Source organism: Letharia columbiana (assembly GCF_014066305.1).
Source record: "Letharia columbiana isolate WasteWater2 chromosome Unknown Sc0000015_s0, whole genome shotgun sequence".
Lineage (NCBI taxonomy): Eukaryota > Fungi > Ascomycota > Lecanoromycetes > Lecanorales > Parmeliaceae > Letharia > Letharia columbiana.
This window is the reverse complement of record NW_023501054.1, coordinates 353,528-373,586: the sequence shown is the minus strand read 5'-3', so window position 1 is coordinate 373,586 and position 20,059 is coordinate 353,528. Positions and strand designations below refer to the sequence as shown.

General features: G+C 32.0%; 2 protein-coding genes across 2 annotated transcripts; one reads left to right on the top strand and one right to left on the bottom strand.

The window, feature by feature from the left end:
- Nucleotides 1-1,020: 1,020 nt before the first annotated feature.
- Nucleotides 1,021-3,006, top strand: HO173_005479 (uncharacterized protein; the record flags this gene model as incomplete). The annotated part of the gene is made up of 5 exons (XM_037307395.1): nucleotides 1,021-1,294; nucleotides 1,357-1,450; nucleotides 1,584-2,617; nucleotides 2,677-2,702; nucleotides 2,866-3,006. The coding sequence occupies 5 exons, from the start codon at nucleotides 1,021-1,023 to the stop codon at nucleotides 3,004-3,006; spliced, it is 1,569 nt and encodes a 522-aa protein (XP_037165733.1).
- Nucleotides 3,007-19,203: 16,197 nt separating this feature from the next.
- HO173_005477 (uncharacterized protein) lies at nucleotides 19,204-20,018 on the bottom strand (the record flags this gene model as incomplete). Its single annotated transcript, XM_037307394.1, has 3 exons — nucleotides 19,204-19,393; nucleotides 19,471-19,734; nucleotides 19,786-20,018. 3 exons carry the CDS (start codon nucleotides 20,016-20,018, stop codon nucleotides 19,204-19,206), a joined length of 687 nt encoding a protein of 228 aa, XP_037165732.1.
- Nucleotides 20,019-20,059: the final 41 nt, after the last annotated feature.

The window sequence follows — 20,059 nt, the reverse complement described above, 5'->3', positions numbered from 1 at the left end:
GTCATTGGAACGCCTCCAACCTAACTGAATCAGGTTCCTTTCTCATCGCCTGAGAAGGAACTCAACCTCGGACGTTCTACATCGTTTCACCGGTTATCTGTCAATTTTGTAGGCTCACCACGGCCTTCTGCAGGACAAGCGAGAAGAGAGCGAATGAATGTGCTGGGTCTGGGTTGCTGCATGCATTCAAGTTTCTTGATACCCCTGCATGTGGGGGGCAAGATGCTTGTGAGCGAAGCCAATATTGGGACTACGATTGTAACCTCGGCAACAAAATGAGACCCTGCATATGCAAGTTGTCGCAACGCTTCGCACGACCGTCAACTTTCCACCTCAATCAGGCACCCGAGACAGGCCCATTAGCAACCCTCATATTTCATGACCGATTGTTGGGGACCTCGGCAACAGAGTATATATGCAAGATGTCGCATGCCTTAGCCATGAATAAAATTTAGGGGAACAAATTTTTGCCTACATGCAGTTAGTTTTCAGTCTGGCGGTAACAACCTATTTCTAGTCATTTTAGGCCTTTTACAAATCGCTTGGCTGCAGCTTTGTGTGCATTCTGAAGCCTTCCTAACGCACATGAAGACTCCAAAAGGACGTTCGACCAATAGCAGACCCCGATAAAACGTTAGCTTTGTTGAGTTAAGCAAAGTTGCCGTACATTTAGAAGCCAGCGTGGACTTTGGTGGTCTTTATTATTATTCAAAATCGTCTTCAAAATCCCTGCAAACCCTACCTTAATGGACGTTCAGCTTCCAAAGGTGACACCCTTCTTTTGGAGACCTCGGCAACGACGCGCATATGCAAGTTGTCACACGCTTCCTTTGAAACCAGCCATCCCTACGCATCTGCTAGGAACAGATCGTTGAGCTTGACCCAACAACTGTCATTCCACAATCTTGCTAATGCAGAGACTGGTAGACTTTACTGTGGCTTTTTTTGATTCCACTGCTTTCCAGACTACTAATTCCCTGCCTCCCCCTTGGCTCGAAACCCACTGACAACTTTCTCACGATGACTTTGCTACCACTCTACATCGGGTGCGGTCTCGCCGCCCTCATTCTCACCAGGATAATCTCATCTGTAACAGAAAGGAGACGATGCCAAGCGGAAGCAGTACGGCTAGGCTGCAAGCCAGCGCCCGCTATACCCAAAAAGGGGATATTTGGACTGACCCGATTTCTGGATTATCTCAAGGCGATGCGCGATGAACGGAGCCCACAGCAGTTTGTGATGGCAATGAATGAGCTGGGCACGACAGGAGAAGTGCACACTGCTCGGCTCGAAGGTAATTTTGGCCCTCTGTGTTGAGCCACTGATGGAGAGGATTTTGCATTCTGACATAGACAGTGTTGGGCTCCGAAGTGCTGGTGACACGGGATCCAGAGAATGTGAAGGCCATATTCGTAACCCATGCTTCAAACTTTGAGATCGGTGCCTCTAGGTAAGTCTCTGTGAAAATCCCGTCTGCTCGGGACGCATTTCTGAGTAGCAAGACCCACCTGAGGCGACCCTTGCTGTGTATTCGTTTTGGACCCCGATCTTGGGTAAACATGTCTGACATGGGAAGTCTATAGGGCCGGGTGTTTCGAGCCATTGTTGGGCTTGGGAATATTTACTCAGCGTGGTGAACCTTGGCGTCACTCCCGGGCGCTTCTACGGCCGCAATTTGCGCGTGACCAAATAGCGGACATGGATCTTGAAGAGAGACATGTCGATGCCTTGTCCGCTGTGCTAAAGACGGGATCCGATGGCTGGACCGATGCCGTCGACCTCCAGCCCATGTTCTTGAAGATGACGCTTGAAGTGATGACGGAGTTTCTTTACGGGCATCTGCCGCCACAGATAGGCCAGATAACAGATGCTCCTGATACAGAGGAGTTCGGATCTCACTTCGATGCTGGGAAAGCTTATCTGGGCACTAGGCTGGCTCTGGGGAAGTGGCACTGGCTGGTCCATCCGCCGGCATTCTCTCGTCATTGCAAGAAGGTTCACGAGTACGCAGATTACTTTGTGAGAGCAAAGCTTCAACATGGATCAACAAATTTTGCAACGAAACCGGTATCCCGAGAGCCTACAACGAAAGGTAAGTTTGTGTTGATAGACGAGATAGCTAAGCATACCAACAACGCTCTGGAAATTCGTAATGAGACACTGAACGTACTGAGCGCCGGTCGGGACACCACTGCGTCGTTGCTGAGTTGGATTTTCTACTTCCTTTCGCGTTCCCCTCGAGTGTTCCACCAGCTCCGCGCAACAGTGCTGGCCGAGATTGGAGCCGACGCTGCCAGCATCGAATTCTCCAAGCTAAGATCATGTCAATATCTGCAACATTGCGTCAACGAGTCTTTGCGCATGACCGGCATTGTGCCAACGATGCAGCGAGAGAGCCTCGAAGATACAGTCTTACCCCGCGGCGGCGGTCCTAACGGCTCGGAGCCCATCTTCCTTCCCAAGGGTCAACAGGTCTTGATATCGATCTACGCTATGCAGCAGCGTTGCGATATATGGGGAGACGATCCCGAGGTGTTTAGACCGGAGCGCTGGGAGGGTCGGAAGGCTGGGTTTGAGTTTATTCCGTTTGGCGGCGGGCCCCGGAAATGCGTAGGTCGTGAGTCAGCTCCTTTTAACCCCTTTCGCGGTCGAAGCATTTGCTGAACATTGACTTAGAACAAATGGCCCTCACTGAGGCTTCGGTATGTTACGCCTCGCTTTTCTACATAGTAGTACCGCCCCTCGGATCACCAGACATGTTCCCAGAAGACGTGTTCTGCCTTCCAAAAGCTCCTCAAGCTACGTCTTGTAATCTTGTAGTTCACCTAGTCACGAAAACATACTGACTCCGTAACCTTCAAATAGTACACCGTCGTACGCCTCCTCCAGAGATTCGACAAGCTGGAAAACTGTGAGCCACCAGGGCGAATCAGACTCCAGTATGCTCTTTCGGTTCGCAGCGGAACAGGAGCAGTCGTCAGGCTCCACGAAGCAGAATCGAAATGAATGCCCCCCCCTCCACATCGTCGAAGCTCAGATGCCGTTTTTTTGGATCGGATCTTGCAGGGGAGCACATCATTCCTGCCCGGGCGAAGAACGATAGAGAGACGAGACTGGTCCGGGAGGCCTCGACGTCTCATGCGGGTACAGCGTTCGAAAATGTTAGAGGGAGCACATATGAGTCCACTGAGACGTTGGTGTATCCCATCGTCTGGCGCCTGGGGGTTCAGTAAGTCTTGGCGTCCCTCACCAAAAATCTATAGACATGGTGTTGCTTCTAGATACTCCTTTCAACAGGTAACAAGTCTAAATGCCCATGGATTAGATTCATGAAAAGTAAATAGTTTTAAGATCTAATTTCGAAATTAGATTCGACTCTCGAAGGGTGAAAAACTTTAATTCAAATTTATTTAAAATTATAAGATCGAAGTTTTACGTTTTTACGTTATTAAAGAGCGTAAATTAAGCTCTATAATTTAAAAAATTTAATAGAAAATATAGAAGTTATAATTTAAAAATAGATTTTTTTTTTTATTAAAGCTATCACGATTTTTAAAAAGTAGATTTTTAACTAAATTTCTTATCTTAAAGAAATATAAGATTTTATTTTTAAATTACTTACGTTACTTAAAATTTATAAGAAACTCTAAAGTTTTAATAGTATTAAAAGATATAATAGTTTTTTAATATTATTTTTTCTACTAGTTTAAAACTATTTTTAATTTTTTTAGATTACACGATTTTATAATTTTTTAACGAGTGAGATATATATAGATACGAATAGAGAATAGAGTTAAAATTATAAATCTTAAATCTTATATATAAATTAATTATAAATTTGACTAGATCTAAGCTTTTTAATTAAAACGAGTAAGTTCTTACGAATAGAGTATATAAGTTTTCGTAACTATTAAAGATAGCTAATATTTTTATATTTAAAGAATTATAAGATTAAAATTTTTAATTTTAAAGTTATTAGAAAGCTATAATTAGATTCTATAATTAAAAAAATTACGTAATAATCTAAAAAGCTAAAATTAAGATTATATTTATTCTAAATTGTAAGAATATTATATATCTACTTAATAAAGTTAAATAAATAATTTAAAAAGTAGATTTCTTAATTAATTTTAGAATTAGAATTTTTATTATTAACGGAATAATCGTTCTCTATTAAATTTTTTCTATTAAAAAAATAATTATTAAATTTACGACTTATAAATATTTTAAAATAAAGAGTTTATAAACTATTCTTTCTAATTAGAAACTTATATAAGCTTTAAAAATACTCTTTAATATAAGCTTTAAGAAGCGATATTTAAATTTTAATATTTTTTAGAAACTATTTCTAAAAGTCCGAAGTTCATAAATCTTTTTTTATTAAAAAAGCGTAAAATGCGAATAAATTTAAAAAAAAAATAAGTAAAAATTTTAATAGTTATAAGAATAATAATAATTAAATAATTAGTATAAATAAATTATAATAGATATTAAAATTCATTTATTAATTAAATCTAAATTAGTTTAAAGTTAATTAACTCTTTAAAAAACTTATTACTAATATAACTTCTCTTTTTTATCTATTAAATTTTTCTATTATTTCTATTAATTATAAAGCGTAGTTTAAGCTTTTAAATAAATAAAAAATTATTAAATTTAGTTTTATAAGTATTTAAAGATAAAGAACTTTAATATCGCTTATTAAAAACTTATTTACTCTATTTAAAATACTCTTTAATATAAGCTTAAATAGTCGAGTAGTAATAATTTTAATAAAATTCGAAACAATTCTATACTATTCTCGATTTAAATCTATTAATTTCCCTTACTAAAAAATTCTAAAATTCTAAAATCGTAAAAGTTATAAAAATAATAAAAATTCTATAAATTATAATAATAATAATAATAATAATAATTAATATAATAATTATTATTATTATAGAAATACTATAATAGATATTAAAATTATCTTCTTATTAATTAAATCTAAATTAATTTAAAGTTAATTAACTTTTTAAAAACTTATTTATTAATATAACTTCTTTTTTTCTATTAAAATTTTACTATAATTTGAATTAATTATAGAACTTATTTAACGCTTTCTAATAATTTAAAATCTATAAAATTTAATTCTATAGTTCTAAGTAAATCTTAAATAAAAGTATTTTTACTCTTCGAGAGTCGAATTTAATCTCGAAATTAGATTTAAAAATTAATTACTTTTTATAAACTTAATTTATAAGTTTAAACTTATTAAGAAATAATATAATATAACTTATAAATATACTATAATAAAATATATTTATTAATTATATATCTATAGAATAGATATATATAATATTAAGTCTACGCTAGTATTTTTAAAAATAGCTTTAAAAATATTTACTTAGATAGTCTAATTAAAAAGTATAGCGAACTCAAATTTATAATTAACTATATCTATAATTTTTAAATATTTAAACTTAGTTCTATCTTATTCTTTTTATATATTAATTAAACGATATAAAATAATACTATATACTTTAAAGCTTTATAAATTTCTTAAGATATTCTAATTTTATCGTTATTTATCTATAATCTATAGTTTAATAAAGTTAAGTTAATAAATTTAATAGTAAGTTTCTAATTAAATTAGAGAATTAAATTAATTAATAATATTATCTATTAAATTTATCTATTAAATTTATATATTAATATACTTACTAGTAAATAGCTCTTTTCGAGTCTAGTCTTTAAAATTTAAAAAGAAAGTATATATGAATTGATAAATCCTATTAGACGTCGACGAAGCTATTTTCTAGTCTCTCGTATTCATTATTCGAGAAGAGTTTTTAGGGGAGCCTCGGGCTTCAAGGGCCGAACTGCGCATATATCAGCTAGCGGGAATACGACCAGAGTCCAATTGCCACCGCCACCTGAGCAACTCGAATATACCCTCAGCCTTACACTGTAAGACTCACCCCGAAAGAATTGGCCCTGGCGTACAGAGTCTCCACCGAAAGTCCTGCACATGCGCTAGTGCAGCCCTAACCCTACTTTCGGAAAGCGGCCCTATAGAGGGAAGCCTAGAAATATCTTTTCACAGCGCATGGATAGGACTTTAGATACTTCTTTTGGCTTGATAGGGGTATTAAGCCCCGAAACCTGGCTAGGGCTAGGTGCGATTCCGAAGAACTCCAGGCGTATTGTCCAGGTAGCCCTTTAGGTGGGGCGTTATCCGAAAGATCTGTGCGCAAGAGTCTTGGCGGGTGCAGGACTTTCGGTGCAGACCTCTGTACATAAGCCCTGTCAAGGCCCTGAGGCCCTACCCTGCCAAGACCCTACCCTGCTAAGGCCCCCCTGTCCTTATCGCGATATCCCACCCCCCAGCAACACCTTAATAACAGCCACACGCATCACAATAGGGCACCCCTACATAATACCCCCCGCGTAGAAGTCACCCTAAACGACGATTTTTCGGGGTGATAAAAATGGGGTGTTGGGCCCGTAGAGCTACACTTCTAGCGAGTACGCTCGAGAGGCCGTGCTCTAGAAGAATATTACTTTTCTTGCCTGGTGCGGTACCCGAGTGACGAGATAGTAAAGTACCCGAGCAGCACTCGATACTTGAAGTTACGGAATCCGCTCTAAGCAATCAGCTCTAAGAGGGTAGCCGCGGAGCCTTGAGCGTAACCGGCAATTCGTTTTTAGCGAACCAACCTCACTGCCTAGTAGATTATAATACTTAAAAAATACGCGAAGTATAGCGTTTCATATATAAAATACGCTCTATAAAGTTTAAATATATAATATTGAAGTTTAATATACGGAGGTCGATATAAAAAGTTAAAAATATTATATAATATATTTTTTTTTTTATTTTTTTTTTTTTTTTTTTTTTTTTTTTTTTTTATATTTTTTTTTTTTTTTTTTTTTTTTTTTTTTTTTTTTTTTTTTAATTTTTTTTTTTAAAAAAAATAAAAAATTATTAAAATATTAAATTATTAATTATAATATAAAAAAAAAAAAAAAATATAAAAATTTTTAAAAAAATATTTTTTTTTATATAATAAAAAAAAAAAAAATTTTCTTTCTATTCTCTTTCTTAATTTTCTTTTATTAATATATTTAATACTTAGAGTATTAATTATAATAATAAGACTCGAATTTAATATCGTTAGAATAATCTAATACGATAACTCTTCGAATCTTAATATGATTAAGCCTTATTAGTTATAAATAAAACGTTATATTACTCTCGAAAAGATATATTAAAAACTCGTAAGAAAGTTAAAAGACGATAATTATATTATTAAAATTATAAGCTTATTTAAAAGAGAATTTAAAAGTAAATAGAGCGAATATCGAGATATATTACGAAGGTAATACGTTTTAAAGATAATAACGAGTATAGAAAAGACCGTAAGAGAGATAATATACGATCGTACGACTTCGTCGAGCGAGCTAATAAGTATATACGCAATTATATAAAGTATTATCGTTAAATAAATATAACTATATAGAAGTACTAAGAATATTAAGAGTATTAAGTATTTTAGCGCTATCTAGAACTTTTAATATCGATCTTCGTAATATTACTATAGTTAATACTCTTATACTTAATTATTAAAAGATATTTAAATATATATTAAAATTAATTTTTTTTTAATTTTAATTATATAATATTTAAAGTTTTTTTATTAGTATATATAAAAGAATAAGATAGAGTTAAGTTATAAAATCTTAAATTTATATATATAATTAATTATATATTTATTAAATCTACGCTTTTTAATTAGATACCGCGAGTAAATAAATTAGCGTTCGCAATTATTAAAAATCTCTTCTCTACTTTAAAACCTTTAATAACTTTATTGAAATTATTGGAATTCTTAGCCCTTAAGCTTCCCAGCCTTCTTAGTCACCTTATTAAATCAGTTATCTAAATTTATTCTATATATAGAACTTCGTCTTAGAGTGCTTCTAAAGTAATAAATTTATTCTTTTTAAATATTTTAATAGATTATAAGCCCGGTTCCGACGCTTTTATAACGCTACTATATATATTATTATTATTATATATCTTTATAAACTCTAGTTCTAATTTCTATTAATTTTAAATATCTATTATATTAATATTAGTATTAATATTAGTATTAGCATTAATATTAATTATAGCTTAACGAGTTATCTTAAATCTATTCTTTAAGTTATTTATTCGTTAACTTACTAAGATAAATTACTCGAAGTAACTTATTAATATATATATCTTATTATATAAATAAAAGTTATAGAAGTATATCTAAGAGATCTCTCTCGGAATATTAATTATTATAGCTCTAGTTAAATAAAAGAATTCTTTTAAAGAGACTATTAATACGATAATACTTATTATTAATAGCTCTATTAAGTAATAACTTATAACTAATAAATTTAATTATAACTTTAAAATAATATTTTATCTCGTAGATCTCTATCGTTCTATCGGAGATAACGAATTTATATATCTTATTATATAATATTATATTATTAAATATAATAAATTCGACTCTATAACTAACTATATTACTTATATTAAATTACTCGAAAAGCGTATTATAGTTATTAACGTTAAACTTATACTCGATAAATAAATAATTCTTTATCTATCGATATTTCTTTCTAATTATCTTTAATACTTAATTAAAATCTAGGCTATTATCTCTAATATAACGACTTATAAAATAATAAATATACTTTTAAAAGAGAAAGAAAGAGGAAAAGCTAAAGCTTACGAAGGCGGAGAAGATAGTTAATATATTTATAAATACGAGAGTTATAAGTAGAAGTAATAATCGAAAGAGTTATAAAACGTATAGTAAGATATATAAACTAATATATTATATCGAGTATTCGAAATTAGCTTTAAAGTAATATTATAAGATAATAAGAGATATAAAGCGAAAGCGTATCGAGAACGAGGCTACTGCGGCGATTACGTTTTTTTTTTAAATATTAGATAATATAAAGTCTAAAGATTTATAAATACTAGACGGTGTAAATACTAGAATAATATAAAGTCTAGAGGGCTTGTGAATACTAGACGATGTGGGATCTAAAGGGCCTGTGACGTTATAGAGGCGATAAGATATTTATATAGTTATATATTTTTTATTGATGGGCTAATACGCTTAATTATAGAGGCGTATTAGAATTATTAGAAATCTTAATCCTTAAGCTTCTTAGCCTTTTCAGCCACCTTATTAAACTAGTTATCTGAATTTATTCTATATATAGAATCTCGTTTCAGAGTGCTTCTAAAGTAATAAATTCATTCTTCTTAAATATTTTAATAAACTTTACTATTTTCTATCATAATTTTAAGATTTTTTTTTAAATTATAGCCCGAAACTTACGCTTTTTAAGAATAAAATGTTATTAAAATTTAATTATATAATTATTAAATCGCAAGAAATTTAAATATCGCTTATCAAAGTTCGCTCGACAGCTCTAATGAAAAAATAGATGTATATTATTTAATTTTAGAATAACTTTTTTATTTTCTATTAAAATTTTAAGATTTTTTATTTAAATTATAGAACGTAATATAGGCTTTTAGATTAAAAAAGAATTACTAAATTAAGTCTTATAGATATTTAAAGAAAAAATTCAGATATCGCTTATTAAATACTACTTATTAAAGATCGCTTATTAAAATTTACTCGATAGCCTTAATCAAAAATTTTTTTATGAATTTAATTTATAGATCTTTACTCGTATAAAAATAATAAAATAATAGATAGAATAAGTAATTATATAAAAAGTAATATTAGAACTTATTAATATAATATAAGTTTATTATTTCTAATTTTTAAATCTATATTAAATAGTTCTTATTAAATAATATACTTTTAAGTAATATAAGTTTAAACTTATAAATTAAATTTATAAAAAGGAATTTATTTTTATATCTAATTTCGAGATTGAATTCGACTCTCGAAGAGTAAAAATACTTTAATTTAAGATTTACTTAGAATTATAAGATTAAATTTTATAAATATTAAATTATTAGAAAGTGTAAAATAAGTTCTATAATTTAAAAAAAATAGTAAAAAATTAATAGAAAAAAGAAGCTATATTAATAATAGATTTTTAAAGAATTAGTATCTAAATGAATTTAGATTTAATTACTAAGAAGTTAAATTTAATATCTATTATAGTTTTTTTATACTAGTTTTTTTTTTTTTTTTTTTTTTTATTATCTATAGAATTTTTATTAATATTACGATTTTTAGAACTTTATAATTCTTTAATAAGAAAGATTAATAGATTCGGATTAAGAACGAAGCGAAATAGTTTCGAATTTTATTAAAATTATTATTACTCGATTATCTAAGTTTATATTAAAGAATATTCTTAATAGAGTAAATAAGTTTTAAAAAGTAATATTAAGTTTCTTATTTCTAAATACTTATAAGACTATATTTAATAATTTCTTTTTTATCTAAAAGCGTAAGCTATAATCTCTAATTTAAAAAAAAAATTAAAAATTTTAATAGAAAAAAGAGAAGTTATATTAATAATAAATTTCTATAAAGTTAATTAACTTTAAATTAATTTAGATTTAATTAATAAGAAGATAATCTTAATATCTATTTCAATTTATTTATATTAATTATTCTTATTTTTATACTTATTATTTATAGAATTTTTATTAATTTTATAATTTTACGATTTTACGATTTTTACGATTTTACGATTTTTTAGCGAGAGAGATTTATGAATTCGAATCGAGAATAGAGCGAAATAATTTCGAATTTTATTAAAATTATTATTACTCGACTATCTAAGCTTATATAAAAGAATTTTTTTAATAAAGTAAATAGATTTTTAAAAGGCGATATTTAAATTCTCTATCTTTAAATATATATAAGATTAAATTTAATAGTTCTTTTTTTATCTAAAAGCGTAAATTACGTTCTATAATTAGAAAAAAAATTTAAAATTTTAATAGAAAATAAAAAAGTTATTCTAAAATTAAATAATATATATCTATTTTTTAATTAAGACTGTCGAGGAAACTTTAATAAGCGATATTTAAATTCCTTACGCTTTAATAATTATAAGATTAAATTTTAATATTTTTATCTTATTAAAAAGCGTAATCTTTACTCTATAGTTTTTAAAAAAAATCTTAAAATTTTAATAGAAAATAAAAAAGTTTTTCTATTTATAAATAATATATATCTATTTTTTTAATAAAAGGTCTTAAAAAGGACTAGCGGGCTAATTTAGTCGATTTAATTAAAAAGCGTAGCGAATTCGAATTTATAATTAACTATATATATAAATTTAAGATTTTATAGATTAGCTCTATCTTATTCTATTATATATATTAATATAAATAATAAAGTAATATAGTAAAAGTAATAAAACTTTACTTTTTTTAATTTTAAATTATATTAAGAATTTAAGATTAATAGTTTTAATAGATTAAGAATAATATTTATAGAATATAATAAATTAAAATTATTAATAGATATTATTTATATATAATCTTAAATAATAGCTTTCTATAAGATAGTTTAGAAAAAAAAGATTAGTAATCTTTCTTAATTAATTATTCTTATAAAAATTGATTTTAATAATTAAAAGAGAAAGTTATAGTTCTTCGTATTTCTTAAATTCGTATAGAGATCTATGTTAATTTAATATATATAAATTATCTTAAATATTATTAGATCTTAAATATAGAGTATTATTATATAATATACTTATACTTATATAAATCGCTCGTAAGAATTTATATAGCTTAGCTCTAGGAAAACTCTCTCTATATAAGGTAGAAGACCTAAAATTTAAGTATAAAAAACGCTAAAAAACAAGGCGCGGATAGATGGGAAAAGTTCAAAAAACCTCTTCTTACGACGAGAGAAATAAGAATAAAAAGCAAGAAATAAAGAGGATATCGTCTATTCAAGGCTCTTTTAATATAACAATCTCGACTATTCTACTATAAGTATATACTATACCTCTCTCTTACTAGCCCTTAATTAAGCTATAGCGATTAATACTATCTCGTATAATATTTTATAAAAACTATATATATAAATAAGTTCTAAATAATAATTAATTAAATTTTAAGACTTAGTTATATATAGATAGTAGTTTACTATATAGCTTAGCTTTAGAAAAACTTCTAAAATAAATCTATATCTAATAAGAACTATTAATTCTAAATTAAATAAAGACGCTAGAGATAATATAATATAGCGAGAATATAAATTAGATATATTTCGATATATAGACGATATAAGTTAGACTTTTAACGACTAAGTAGTTAAATCTTATTATTAATTAAGCTAATATCCCTCGCGAAGATAATAATCTCTTTATAAAAAGAGTGTTTTAAGTAATAATTTAAATAATTAAGTATATATAGAGTGCTATATAGCGTAGCGATAATGTATTATCTTATAAAGATCTTACTCGAATTAAATAGCGGCGATAATTTATTAATAGAGAAGCGAGTAAATAAGTTTTATAGCGAATAAATAAGATAGATATTATTATTTATAATAGCAATAGATAAAATAATCTCTCTTTTAAATAGATTCGTCTTTAAGGCTAATAGAAATAATTTTATATAATAGCTATAGAGCGTAACTAAACGTCTTATAATATATTATTATTTAAAATCGCTATCTCGAATATAGTCTAGAATTATATAAATTTACTTATATAAAGAAATATAGTAAATATAAGATAAAAGAAAGTATATAAGATAGTTCTCTTTAAGAAAGTCTTATCGAATTAAATAAGGATATAAAGCAATAGATCTTATATAATTAAACGATATTTTTTAATATCGGCCTCGCTATATAGTTTATAAATATCGATAATTACTCGCTATAATAGTAGATAATAAAAGACCTCGAGATTTTTAAATTCTATATTTATATAGACTAATTAAACGTTTATAAGATAGATCTTAATAAATTTAATCTAAATATAACGATTAATTAGATATACTATCTAGTCGATAAATAATTAAATAATAATAAGAAATATGATAATTCTCGATAGAGTATAAAATTCGATATAGAAGGCCTTTATCGTTTAATAACTACTTCTTATTTTATTAGCTAGATCTTATTAGAGATATCTTATAATATTATAATTTAGAGAAGTCTTCTTATATTATAATTTAGATAGATCGCGATTTAATAATTTCTATATAAATTAAGAGTATTTAGCTATAGATATAAGTTAGTAATTTTATTAAATTTAAAATAAGAGAGTAAGTTAACTAAAGTATTTTACTTAATAGAAATCTAAATTATATTATAAATAATATCGTATTAAACGAATAATATAATTATTTATCTAAGCGATATTATAACTAACTTATATATAGAACTACTATAAATACTTTTAATAATAACGCTATTATTATAATAGAGTATAAGATATAATTAATATAAGCGAGATAGTTATTTATAAATAGCTATAAAAACGATAAATATCTCTTTAAATTAAATATTCTTCTTTACGATAGCGAATAGCGAAGTATATACTAAATGTATTATCTAGTTTAAAATAAATAGCGATATTCTCGAGAATATACTCTCTTATTTCGAGCTTATTAAAAGTATTTATTTATATAGAATAGTAATAGTATATAGCTCTGCGACGGAGTAGATATATCTTATTTTATCTAAATAGAAAGATATCTTATTAGCGTAGATTCGCTGCGATTACAACGATAATATAATAATATTCTTATTTTTTAAATAATGCGAAGTAAAGTCTTCTTAGAAAAGTTCTATTAGAGACTATTATTTTAACGAAGAAAAATAATAAATCTATCGTTAACTCAAGCTCGTTATAGAGAATACTTCGCCTATTTAAAAAGGCTTTCACCGACTTTCTCGCCTATTTCAGCTTATCGAAAGAAAGTCTAACCTCTATCTTCTCGCTATTAAACTAAATTTCCAAAAATTTAATAAAAATATCTTTCTTATTCTTAATATAATTTATTTTTAGATTATAATCATTATAGACGATATTAAAGTTCTTATTAAATTAAGCTATATCGCTATTAGACGAAAGAATAGTAAAGAAATTATTTAGATAATAAAATATAATACTCTAAAAGAGAATAATAATAAGTATTTAATAAAGGGTCTTAGCGAATAGATCGAAAATAAAGAGCGCGATATATAGATTAAATAGTAAGAATCTATTAATATAATAAAAGTCGTTTTAAAAGAAACTTAATAACTAAAAGTCTAACTCGGCTATAGAGATATATTTAAATATATTAACGAGATCTTATTTAATTATAATTATACTCTAGTCTTAAATAAGTAAGATATTAATAGTATTATTTAATATAATATATTTAAGTACTTTTATAAACCTCGTAAATATAGTAATTAACGAAGTATAGTTATAAAAAGAAAAGATTATAAATTCTTCTCTAATTATTATTATACTTCGAAATAAAATCTAATAAAAGATAAAATAAAGTATTTCAAGGATTTCACATTTTAACCTTATTAGATAATTATTATTCTTCTACTTTTAAAGGTCTTTAGATAATATTTCGAGTACTATAGCGATATTAGAGTAAGATTTATTTAATAATAACTAATTAGGACTTAATAGTCTATTTTAATATCGCGAATAATAATTATAAATAAGATATTAGCGAATATCTAATCGAAGTAATTCTTAAGTTATTTCTTTTAGCTATCTTTTTTTAATAAACTATATCTCTTTAATAAAAGTTTATTTAGCGAGATAAATATATATAAAAATAACTTAATTATCGACTTAAGACTTTTTAATATTAATTATAACTAAGAGATAAGAGAAGATCTTATACTTAGCGAGATAGTATTAATAAAGACTTCGTTAATATAGCTGATAATAGGATATAATAGATTATATATATTATATATATATAGATAGCGATAACTCTAAGCGTTATAGAGTTTATTACGATTAAATTAATTATAGTAGAATAATTAAGAGTTTTAGATATTCTAATAAGAAGATATAGAAGTAATACTATAATATATCTAGAGTAAAGTCTAATTTAGGCGTGAATTATATGATAGATAAGCTCTTAATTAAATCTATAAAGGTCGCTATCTTAAAATTCAATTTTTAAGATAATTATTAAGTATTTGCTATATATAAATATCGTCTTAATAAAGCTAAATTCTATTATAAACGAAGATCTCGTAGAAATAGCGTATTAATTAAAAGATATAGATAGTTAATAGATTAGAAATATAGTAGCGATAATTTAATAAGACTTCTTAAAGAGATAAGATAATTATTTTATAAGTAAAAAAATATATAATTTAACTATAAACCTCGAAGCATTAAAGAAGCTTTTTAAGTTTCTTAGTCTTTTTATCGTTATTAGCGAGGCGATTAATAAAGCTATTAAATAGTTTATTAAGATATTTAATATCGAATATCTTATAATAGATTTATTTAATATATTTTAAATTTATCGCTTTAAAATAAAGAAGAAGAGAGGCTATTATAGGGTTATTATCTTAATATAAAAAGAAGCGATATAATATTACTTCCGTCTTAGACGATATTAGCGTTCTCTATTATAATAAGATTAAAGTTAATAGTCGCCTTTGCCAGCCGACGTTCATACAGGTTGTCTCTTCTTCACGTTCAGCTAAGTCTATTGATCCGCTGCAAGCTCAACGCAAGATTAGCAGATCCCATCACCTTAGCATTTCAAGAATCTCTGCTTCCAACCTAAACTGCGAGTCCTGCTCGCTGAATATAGCGTGCTGCGTGACCCCCCTCGAATCCTCCTGCCTCACAGCTCTAGCTTTGTTCACATAGAAAATGTAGGATGGCAGAAAACTCGTCCCATCAAAACGACAAGTAGGAAATCGCACCGGTACCGAACTCGTACCCTGCGCCGTACTTTCCACCACATGAGTCCCTCTGGTAATGGGATCCGTGAAGATCTGCCTAGGCAGGCGCTGCTCCGACTCGTCTACTCCACTAACGCAGTGATTAGAGAGGGAGATTCCATCATGACTATTCTCATCACAAGCGATTACATACTAGCAATACCTACGGTACTGAAATTCGGGAGCTCGGAAGCAGAAATCACACTTGCAGTCGAGGCACCCCTCCAAACGTGTGTCCCCTTCCGAGATGCATTTTCCACAGTGCATGCACCGCAGGACCGTGAATGCGAGCCATACTGGATTTTCTCCGGGAAATGAAATGAGTGGCATGAGAGCTTCGACTTCAGGATTCGTGGCAAATTGTTCCATTAAATGGGCATAGCACTTTGGCCTTGACAAATCGTTCAGTCGGTATAAGTATCTTTTATTCAGGTCCAAATCGAGGGTGGTATACCGACGTATCCAAGGAATCCGAGCGAGCGAGCGCACAAACCATTCGGCAGGCTTGTTTTGTGGATCATCAAGATAACGAACTTGGTCGGCGCTATAGCGCTTTCTACCCTGCGATGTCTTACATAGGGCACATGTTGTTGATAGACTGCTCTGGGAGATGCCATCCTTGCGGAGGCGGCGAGCAAGGACGTATCGTGCGCAGATGTTAAGGTCCGCGCGGTCGACCTCTATAACCCTGCGAAAGTGGCGATTAACGCTCCGAAGGCATACTCTGGAGACAACGTCAAGATGCACAGTAATGGTAGACAGAATACACGTCGATAGTTGACTTAGAGATCGGTAGCACTTCTCTGGATCCGATAGCGACTTTGGTGCTGATGCGCTCGTTGTTGGTTCGACTAACGTTGATGAAGAAGCATAAGAGACGGTCTCGGCAAATGTCGAAGGATTGTCATGTTGACGGTAACGGCGCTGAACTGTGTCCATTATCAAAGCTGATAGACGAGGTACGCTCACTGTAATGCAAAGCTCATTATCGCTTGAATCTTTGCGACATTGAAGGTGAGACGTATGTCTCTTCACGGAGATAGAACTGTGAAATCTTCATGCCAAGTACTCGATAGAATAGGGTGAAGCTCTGATTGAGCAAGTTTGCTTGCTGACTTTGTGTCCGAGAATCTCAGAGGATCAAGCACCAAGGGGAAAATCCCAACCGGCCACCAGTTGATAAAGAAAATGAAAACGCAACACCATTTACCAGCGCCAATAAATCAAACCTATTACGAATTAAATACTTCTGAACTATATATACGTTAGTTCGTTTTGAGCGAAGAGTTTGTGGTTTGAATCCCTACCTTGTGTTAGACAATGTCGAAGTATCGGCACGATGCTTTGTAATTGCTATCATTAGGCAAAGGCTATAGGTATGCCATTCTTGTCGATATGCTTAGCTGCATATAGAGTACAGAGATTCTCGACTTTTGACACCTGCCTTTGCCTCAACAGCTTCTTCTTGTCCAGCAAGCCTGAACCTCTACGAGATAAACATCCTTCTCCGTTTGTCGAACTCGTTCCTACCTCAACGAAAAAAGCGCGAACTAGACTACGCATGAAGGAGGTAAAGGTCAACGTGGTCGAATGGTTTATTCTGCTGAGCTCGATTATTCAGGCTTTCAACCACCTTCAACTCTTCATCACAAGTCTTTCAGTTGGTCGCCTCTGCTTTAATACTCTTTCGATCTGGGCTCTTCACCTTCTTGATCTTCTCCGTTGTCATTTGACTGGATCGTCCTTTCCCTTGTTCTTACAAAAAGCGCTTCAACTTCTCTTTCCTTATCTAGAAGTCTGATTTTGGTTTCTTCGCGTCGGTCGAGGAACAAAGTGCTCGTTTCTCTTTGTCAATGGTTATCATTATTGAGTCCTGTATATAAGGTAGCAAGAGCAGAAGAATGGTTGGCCGTAACGGGGCAAGACAATGTTTCGGCTGTTTGGAAGTCACAAAGCAGGTGATTGATCTGGCAACAGCGTCAGCCTGCCAGTCTGGTCTACGTAGAAAGTTCCGATCGAGAGTACATAATCAACAAACAGACTAAGAGATCATACTGACGATTAACACCAAGAACATCGAAATGTTTGTCACGTGTGTTATCGTGCTGTTTGTGGGAGTAATGCCTTGGTGTAAGACCATTGCACTGGATGGATGATAAAATGCTGACCTACATGCGTGCTCGTAGCTGCAGTTGCAGACGATACACCATGGCACTATGCTTTGGGAGGGATCTGGGGCCTAATTGCCATGATAATGGCAACACTTGCAGTGCTTGTGGCTGGGCATGCCCTCATCAGCCGAGTCTTGCGCTTCGTTTTCGGCCGTCCCGCTCCTATGTCCACCCTGGACAGTATCCAAGAGAGCCTAGATTGGCGATTTAAAATTGCAATGGCCAGCGATAAGAAATTGGCCCTCTGGCGGCGTGAGGATTGTCGTGCCCGGCTACTAGAAATTGAAAATCGTTTAAACAAGGGGCCATATCGGCCGTGGTACAAGAGGGTCTTGCGCCATCAAACAGCCCTCCTTGGCCCCCCCGCCGTGTCCTCCGCTGCCTGCTCCCCCGCCCCGTCGCCCCCCTCTCCGGCTCCGGCTCCGTCGCCTCCCTCACCGCTTCTCCGGCTCCGGCGCCGACATTCACCTTTCTTCTCGCCACCGCCTTCGTCCACTAAGCCTGGACCTGGACCCCTCCACGACGGACGAACTTGTAGCGTGGCGGCGCCAACTATTTGGGGACGCGGAGACTTAGACAAGGCGGGAATTCCTGGATCGAGGATGTGCGTTTTCTAGGTTACGAGGGCGTGTTGAGGTGAAAAACTTGGGGCATTGAGGGCGAAGACATGTATTGTTGTAGGAAGTAGTTTTACGATGAAACAAGTATGAGTCATGGTCCGCCGCAAGAAATGGTCGTAAAGAATAGCAAGAGCCAGAAGCGCCTTGCGCTCCCGTACAAGCCGATCATTGCTCCTCGTCGGCGTGAGAGCAGCTCAATATAGTCCATCCTAGCCTCTGTCTGACGATTTTTAGTGATGCCCCGCTCGTTCACAAAAAGTATTTTTCCGCTTGACAAGAAGGAAACGAGGGTGTGGATGGGAGAACAACATAACGGATGGACTCAATCGATGCAATAGCATTCTTTTTGGCAGGAGATAAACGTGTGGGTCTACTCAAGAACTTAATATCCAGAAAGATTTTCGTTCAACAATTTCCAAGAGCCACAAAGCCGACATCCCTCTATGAATCAGTTCCAAATTGCCGTCAGCCCTGATTACGTCGCGGACACTACAGGACTCAGCGACGAGACGAATGTTGAGCACGCGACCGTTCCCTCTCTAGCTTCTGCTTTCGTAGTCGTTCCTCAGACGCTGCTGCCGCTGCTGCCTTCTTGGCTTTTTGCTGATCTTTTGCTCTTCGTTGTAAGTAACTCTTTTGTTGACTATCGCTCATTTGGCGCCATTCACTTTCCGAAACACCCGGAGTCCTAATGGCAAATTTGGTCAGCAAAATCGATGGAAGCAAGCATAGTGTAACTACACACGGTGTGAAGTGAAGACTTACCGATCCTTTCGACTAACGGCGGCCTCGTGGTTTCTGGCCTCTTTCGCAACAACATCATTCGCGACTTGCATTAGCGAGCCATCAAGCTTTTGATAACAGCTGTTCAGATTGGCTGTTTGTCTCCTGCCTTTGTCCGACGATATCTCGAGAACCTCTGTGCGCCAAACATACGAATTGAAGTTCTTGACAGCTTCGATCATTTCTGGAGAAATTTCTTTTAACAGTGCGTGGAGAGGAACATGCAACGTGGCTTTTGTATGGGCGCTAAGCTTTTGAGCTCCTCGACAGCACTCGCGGCAGGAATATTGTACTTACCCCTTGTATTTCCCATTAGAGCTAGGGCTGTATTTTACGCTCATCAGGTTTCTAGGGACTGTCTCCCGCGTATGCTCTTGAGCTGCGAGCCAACGCTTGGTCGCAGAGATCTCACGTTCAGCGTTCGGGGCTGGGCTTGGAACTTTTGAGTAAGATCTCGAGATGAAGCTGGGAATGGTCGTATTCTGAGAAGATGATAAGGGACCGAATGCCGCTGCGCAAGGACGAAGCATTGTAATTTGGCTGCCCTTGAGGCGATGATGCAGTCGGTAAC